We start from the raw sequence: 7,874 nt of genomic DNA on the forward strand, positions 1-7,874 counted from the left end.
CCGGAAGTGGCGCTGTAGCTCAAGTGGTAGAGCGCTCGCCTTGAGCTGAAGAGCTGAGGGACAGCGCCCAGGCCCAGAGCTCAAGCCCCACAACCGACAAAAAAAAAAAAAAAAAAAAATCAAAAGGAACATCAATGGTTGATGAACTCTAGAATTAAGGCTATTTTAAGCACTTCTTCCTTTCCTCACCTTTGGGGCTGGGACAGTCACGCTCAAAAACCCTGCTATCTCCTTTCTTTGCCCTAGCTCTCTAGCCATATCCCTCAACTATAAGAAGGAAAGGACATGGAGAAATAGGGCCTTTCTTGGAGAACAAAGCCAGAAGGACATGATCAGAAAATGACTTCTCAAAACAATAGCAAAGCAAGAGGAAGACAACAGGGAAATGTTCTGTTGAATAGTGAGGAAGGGTATGCCAAAGTGCAAATGGCAGGCCCTGTCACTTACTGAGATGGTTGTCTCCCGTGGAAATTTCATTTTTTAAAGGAGACGGAAAGGGGGAAAAAAAATGAAAGAGCAGTAGTAATCCATGGAGGACTCTTGGTGGCAAACCCAGGAGTCAAGAAAGCTGAGCTTAGGACGGAACTGCTATGATTATTTAAAATACTGTGGCCAGTGGCTCCCCTCCAAGACTTCCCCACTGAAAATAATGGCATGGAAGGGAAACTTGGGTCCACTGAGGAGTGAGAGTCAGATCTGAAGCCTCTTTGGTAACAGGAATGCTTTGGGAGGCCACAAAAGTTGGGAGGGTTGGAGGGTGCATAGCACCTTGGCACAAGCAAGCACCAGGCAATCACTCACAGCGACATAACTATGAAGGATGGATGGAAGGAAAGAATACATATTGGTGATAATAAAGACAATCGTATCCTGCCCGTACCCCACCGTCCTCTGGCAGTGTCACTTAGGGTCTCCTCAGTTAACAATGGGGTTATTTCATGCCAAATTTATAATACCTTACTTAAAGAAGCAGAATCAGGGATGGCTAAAAACAAGGCCTTAAAATCCTGGAGATCAAAGGAGTGCCTTGACAAATTTCAATGTGAAGTTAAAAGTTTTAAGCCCTCAAAACTAGGGGAGTTATTCTGGGAGGATAGGTGAGGATGATGACACAGGGCAGGCTGGAAGCCCATACCAGAGACCCTGTCTTCTCCTGGGGAGAGCTAAATGAGGTTGGGACAGCCCCAACAGGTAGGCAGTTGATATTGGCTTTTTAAAAGCTGGGTAACAATCTTTCCATCCCAACCTAATCAAAACAAAGGTCAGCTCATTATCAACATGGTCTAAGAACCAAAGCAAGAAATGCACATTCTTCATCATTGTCATAAAATCCTCCTATCTAAAAAGCAATCAACTCTGAAAAAGAGCAAGACTCTAAGGTGATTAAAAAGTTAAAATTCATCTTGAGGTCACAGGGGAGCAGAAGGAAAAGATTAGGGCAAAGGGCAAAGGAAAACATCGTGGGGATGACACACAGTATGTGAATGCCTGGTCTTCACCGAGATGCGCCGATCATGAATCAGACCATCAGTTATGTTACAAGAGAACCAATCTCAACGTTCTCCCCTGGAGCACAGTGATAAGCACATTTTTTTTTTCTTTTATGGATGTGTTTAGGATAGGAGGGGGTGGGCAGAAGAGAGAGGAGGCAAGGAGGTGAATGTGTTATGTACAAAGAGAAATGACAGAGGCCACCCTTCCTTTAGCTCTTTGCAGATTCTTTCTCTTTGTTTTCCGCGTCCTCAGGATATGCGTGCCACGTCAGTCTTTCTTCATAAAATGCTATCACAATTTGTGGACATTTCACATTAGCTTCTTTTGCGAGAACCAGGTCTGCCTCATCTGTGTCTTTCCTGGAAAGAAGAAAAAGAAACTTAGAAGGAAAGGAAGCAAGAGTGATTAAATCTGTCCATCATGCCACTACTGGGATGTTGTTGACTTGATTTCTTCCTCATGTCATGACTTCAAGGGAAAAGGACCCTAACAGAAATGGAGGTGTCACTCAGTGACAGAGCTAAGGGAGAGCAAGACCCTGCATACAATCCTCAGTATCAATAAACAGACACACACACACACACACACACACACACACACACACACACACACACGCACGCAAGCAAGCAAGCTGGGGGCTGATGGCTCACACCTGTAATCCTAGCTACTCAAGTGGCTGAGATTATAGGATCGTGGTTCAAAGCCAGCCCTGGCAGGAAAGTCCATAAGACTCTTTATCTCCAAAAGTGATGCTGTGGCTCAGAGTGGTAGGACACTAGCCTTGAGCAAAAGAGCTCAGGGACAGTGCTCAGGCCCCAAGTTGAAGCCCTACAACTGAAAAAATAAAAATAAAGGCCCTAACAGGAGAAACTTAAGTAAATAAACTGAATTATGAGTAGCTATCATTTAACTACCGATTCAGACAGGTACAGCAGTCTTTAGAATTTAGGCTCAACCCAAAATGATTAATAAGTTATGTTTATTCTACTGCCATAATTTTATGTGTATATTAGCATGTGACACAAATACAATCAAACCCACATGCAGCTGTACAGTCATGTACAAGTTGATTGACTAAGTTCTGAGTCACCTAAGTGAGGAAGTCCTCTTCTTCCTCACTTTCTGGCCTTTTAAATACTGATTAGTTTCTTTTATCAGAATTGCAATATGAACAATAAGAAAATATAAATGTAGCTGCAAATTTCAATTATCCATATTACACAGCTTTACTATCAAGTATAACAACAACAAAATAATCTTGTAACATGCTTCCTTAACCATGATTACAAATCAAGGAAAAAAAAAAATTAAAATCCTCCTGAGCTTCAACTACCTCCTTTTCTAAGAAAACTGAGTTTCATTTGTAGAGGTAAGTATTATGGTTGAGGGGAGGAAAGGAAAAACAGTCCAGCACACTTAAAGTCTGGAGTATGGTTAAAAAAAAAAAAGCTATTCAATATATGAACATAAATAACCAAAACATGCCTGGGTAGAGGCAAAAGAAGCAATCAATATGGCTGTTTCTCAGAAAGCATGTTGATTCTTCAAATAGAGGCTTCTAGGTAATCTGCCAGCAATATTTTGGTCAGATAAAATGTTAAGCCTTATTGCCTAGCACTTGAGGCCTTGGGTTCCATCCCCAACACCACAAAAACAAACAAAAACCTAGCCTTTCCTTATACAACTTTCAGAGTAATTAGCTTCCTTAGTGGCACTGTAGTTCCAACCCACTTAAAAACAAACAGGTAGTGAGGGCCACACCATAAATCACCCTGTCTTTAAGAAACCCAACTGAGGGGGAAGTACTCCACTTTCCTCTAAGAGCCAGTCTTTCTACCGGATAAAGTAACTTGGGCTTTGACCAGTATCAACCCTAATGCTTCTTATTGGAATTGTTTTTCCCCTGTAGACATCACTCAGTGGTCTTGGCCCACAGTGACCTAAAGCCTCACCTGGCTCCCATCCCACAATCTCAGGCTCATGATCTTACAGTAAATGACGCAGTGCTGTGTAAGCAGACACTTAGGTCATGTTACCCCAAACATACCATTTTCTGACATGTGGGCTATTATACTATAATATGGCTAAATAGCAGAGCTCAAGAATGTAATAAATCTAATCTGCACTATAATTCCCATTTAGGACTGAAGTTGGTATTGATTAGGGTTTTTTTCCTTTGTTTTGGGTTTTTGTTTTTTCCTTGGTCAGTCATGGGGCTTGAACTCTGGGCCTAGGCACTGTCCCTCAGCTCTTCAGCTCAAGGCAAGTGCTTTAGCACTTGAACCACAGCGCCACACTTCCAGTTTTCTAGTGGTTAATTGGAGATTAGTTTCAGACTTTCCTGCCCGGGCTGGCCTTGAACCCTGATCCTCAGATCTCAGACTCCTGAGTAGCTAGGATTACAGATGTGAGCCACTGGGTTCCAGCTTGATTAGGGATCCTTGAAATTCAAAATTCTTTTTTTTTTTTTTTGGGTCCGGTCATGGGCCTGAACTCTGGGCCTGGGAGCTGTCCCTCAGCTCTTCAGCTCAAGGCTAACGCTCTACCACTTGAGCCACAGCGCCACTTCTGGCTTTTTTCTTTTTGCTTTTTTCTTTGTGGTGCTGAGGAATCGAACCCAGGACCTCAGGCATGCAAGGCAAGTGCTCTACCATTGAGCCACCTTCCCAGCCCCTGAAATTCAAAATTCTTAATCTGGGAATTCTCAGGCTTGCCATCCCATCTTCCACATAAATTCAAGTCACTAGCAAAGAAACACAATTGTGAAGTGAGGCCAATTCTCTCACCATTTCATTAGGAACATTAAATCACCACAGGAATCTGTTGCCCCAATGATCTTTTCTGGTTCCAGTCCTCTTTCAAAGCCCCGAGCGATATCATTGCTCTGCTATAAATAGAAGATGAACACAGGTTACAGCTTGGAGGGAGAGTAAAAAACCTGTTTCTCAGCTCAACATGGCACCATGCACATTAGTATCACTTGATATCATTTGTGTGTCACCAATTCAAGAGAATTCTCACAACTTAAGAAAATACAATGGTAGGTCCAGTCAATGGCAGTGATGCTGACGGATAATTTTTGCAAAAGACTCAGGCGTTGTTCTCGGTATTCTCTCCACAAGATCATGACTGACCCTTATCATGACTGACCCTTAAACATCCTTGATATCCTGTGAAACACTCTAGTCATCAGCTAGGAATTCCTCTAAGTCTAAACACTCTGAATCTGAATTTTAAACTGACTACCTCTATCTTATAACTTCTGAGAGGATAAACAAATCCATATTTATTTTTCATTGTCTAAACTTCAAATATATCACCGTCTTTATTTTTGTAAACTTTTAATGTACTAAATGTGTCCAATAATGATAGTATTTCTTTTCACACAGTCATTTACATTATGAATGATCAGAGGTACGAATGATTCAAGGCCAATACTATAAAATGGCAGACTTCAAACATCTGAACATGAATAGGAACCTGGCTGAAGAGTCCTGTCTGCCTAATATGGAGAAGCTGTGAACATTAGAAAGCAAAACTGGACTGTGATTTCAAACTAATTAACTAACAGGTCATGAGTTAAGTGGTGAAATTTGGACTTTGCCAACTATGAGATCTAGACATAAAACATACTTTGATCCAGGCATAATAACACTGGTCAGGACAAAAAGGGCAAAATTGTATCCAAACAAGATAGTTTCTCAAAATCTCATGATAAAAAAGAATGAGGGCTGGGAATATGGCTTGGTGGTAGAATGCTTGCCTAGCATGCATGAAGTCCTGGGTTAGTTTCCTCAGTACCACATAAACAGAAAGATGGAAGCAGTACTGTGGCTCAAGTGGTGGAGTGCTAGCCTTGAGCAAAAAAGAAGTTCAAGGACAGTGCCAGGGCCCTGAGTTCAAGCCCCAGGACTGGCAAAAAAGAAAAAAGATCATGAAACAAAGTAAAGCTGTGGCTCAAAGTAGTAGAGCACTAGCCTGGAGCATAAAAGCTTATGTACAATGCCCAGGCTCTCAGTTCAAGCCTCATAACTGACCAAAAAGAAAAGAAAGGAAAAAGATAATAAAAATGTATTTAGTGGCAACACAAAGGAAATCCGTAGACAGACTACCATAACAGATGAAACCTCTAGTGTCTGATTTCCATAAAATCTCTTTCATCTGATATGCACCCGTCCTTCCTCTGAGAAATACAAAAGCATGAGGGGTCCAGGTGGCCCCCAAAGACACCAGGACATACAATAGGAAGGAAATGCCATGCATGGAACAAGGGGAGATACTGAATTTTAAAAACATAGCTTCTTTTGGGGTGCTTAAGGGGAAGATGTTCCCAGATGTGCACACAGCTGCTCACAGCTGGAATGCTGGCGCATGGACTGAGTAGTAAATCACTGCTGGCGGCTGAAACAGTTTGCCACATAGGAAGGGAAGAAGGGGGAGGGAGGGGAATGGAAGAAAAATGTTCAAGCTGCTGAAAAGGAGCCGAGGCGAGGAAAATGCTAAAATCATCACACAGGCAGTAATCTTAAATCAGGCATAATGCCGACTAACAAATTTCCTCTGCAGTGGTCTAAAGAAAGAAACGCAATCCCCCCTGTACCTTTAAAACATACAATCACCTATCTTCCCAGCTGCCTACCTGACAGCCGCCAGTACTGCTGAGAATGCTATCAGGGGCCCCAGAAGAGCACCATGATGTAAAGGGCACGTGGGAGCTGTTTTCAAGGTCAGCAGCTTCAGAACCTGGCCTAGGAATAAAACTCTGCTCTGGTCAGTGGTATGAAACCACATTACTAAGAAACATCTTTCTTTTGGAAGGACAGAAAGTCTAGGTTGAGGAAATACACATCATTCGTCACAAATACCTACTCAGAAGTCTTATACAATGTTGTTTTTGCTCTCTTAACTGAGCTAGAAAAATGAATCAAATGACAAAAGCCTGCATACAAAGGAATACTAAAAAAGAAAAAAAATTCAAGGCCTACCTCCTCAGAGAAAGCATTCACAAATCCTTTATCAATATAGTATATTACAATGATAAACAGACCTCACCAGAACAGAGTAGTTTTTAAAATAAGGTTGCACAAAAAAAAGAAAGAAAGAAAAGAAAAAAATCTGACTAGGGAAACAAGGAAACATACACAAATTAAAGCTGGGCTCCAGTGGCTCACGCCTAAGATCTGAGGATCACGGTTCAAAGTCAGCCTTGGGCAGGAAAATCCCCAATAAACTACTAAGAAAAGGCTGGAAGTGTGCTGTGGCTCAAGTATAGAACCCTAGCCTTGAGCATAGAGGGGCTCAGGCACATAGCCCAGGCCCAAAGTTTAAGCACCAGGACTGGCAAGAAAAAGAGAGAGAGAGAGAGAGAGAGAGAAAGACCACTTTCACCTTAAGCCTGCGATCTCTCTCATTTTATTTCTTCCTTGTGACTGGCCCTACCTTACTAACATAGCCCCAGGCTTGGTCTTAAAACTCAAGATCATCCACCTCCCAAGTGCTGGGATAACAGATATGTAACACAACCAGCTAAAACCATAAACATATCAGCTGTGGGTGAGACAAGAAGTTTTCCATTTTTTGTTTTGTTTTGTTTTTCCTTACAATGAGGGGATGGATCCCAGGGTCTGTGCACGATAGACAAGTGCTCTACCACTAAACTAAGTGCCGGCCACTGCACTGGAGCTTTGTAAAAACACCCCTGGCTCAGAGGATTCCAATGAGAAGCTAGAGTTAAAAAGTGAATGTTCTAGGAAAACAGGCCTTTGGGTAAAATGAGGCTGAACGGGGGGGTGCCTGTAGCAGTGAAGACGGAAGAGTCTGAAGTGAACCCTTTCTTTTATTATTAAATTCAAGTGCATGATATATCCTTTACCACAAAGACTCCACAACCTTGACATAAATGAAAAGTTAAAGCTGCAAAGTTTCTTACTGCAAAGCATGTGCACACACAGGCACATGAAACATAGATAGAAAAGAGAAGCAGTAACAATATTAGTTACATCAACACTTAAGATCGGAAGGACTAAAGTGAATTAATCAAACCAAATAGTCACAAACTTTCCAAATAGAACCAAAAAAAAGAAAGAGAGAGAGAGAAATTCTTAACTGAAATACATAGCTCAAAGCAAAGTATATAAGTCAGGCAGGAGTGGCTCATACTTGTAATCCTAACCACTCAGGAGGCTGAGTTCTGAGGATCGTGCATTGAAAGGATCCAACAGAAAAGGCTCTAATTAAGCAATAAGAAGCCAGACTGAAGGCATGGCTCAAGCAATAATGACAGTTCTGGATTGAAAAGCCAAGTAAGAGTGTGAGGCCTTGTGTTCAAGCCCTAGTACTGGTGAAATAGAAAGAGGGGTGGGAGTGGGGGGGGGGGGGGG

At 42.0% G+C, this 7,874-nt stretch overlaps 1 protein-coding gene across 1 annotated transcript in view; it reads right to left on the bottom strand.

Moving 5' to 3' along the window:
* Positions 1-1,375: 1,375 nt before the first annotated feature.
* Positions 1,376-7,874, bottom strand: part of Cbx5 (chromobox homolog 5) — a 31,779-nt gene continuing 25,280 nt past the window's right edge. Inside the window, exons 3-5 of the mRNA XM_013032429.1 lie at positions 6,134-6,242; positions 4,281-4,381; positions 1,376-1,853 (exon numbers count right to left, since the gene is read on the bottom strand). Of these exons, the coding sequence (XP_012887883.1) occupies positions 1,703-1,853; positions 4,281-4,381; positions 6,134-6,242 (361 nt within the window). The 3' untranslated portion in view covers positions 1,376-1,702. The remainder of the gene's footprint in view (positions 1,854-4,280; positions 4,382-6,133; positions 6,243-7,874) is intronic.

This window comes from Dipodomys ordii, unplaced genomic scaffold, assembly GCF_000151885.1.
Source record: "Dipodomys ordii isolate 6190 unplaced genomic scaffold, Dord_2.0 Scaffold155, whole genome shotgun sequence".
Classification (NCBI taxonomy): domain Eukaryota; kingdom Metazoa; phylum Chordata; class Mammalia; order Rodentia; family Heteromyidae; genus Dipodomys; species Dipodomys ordii.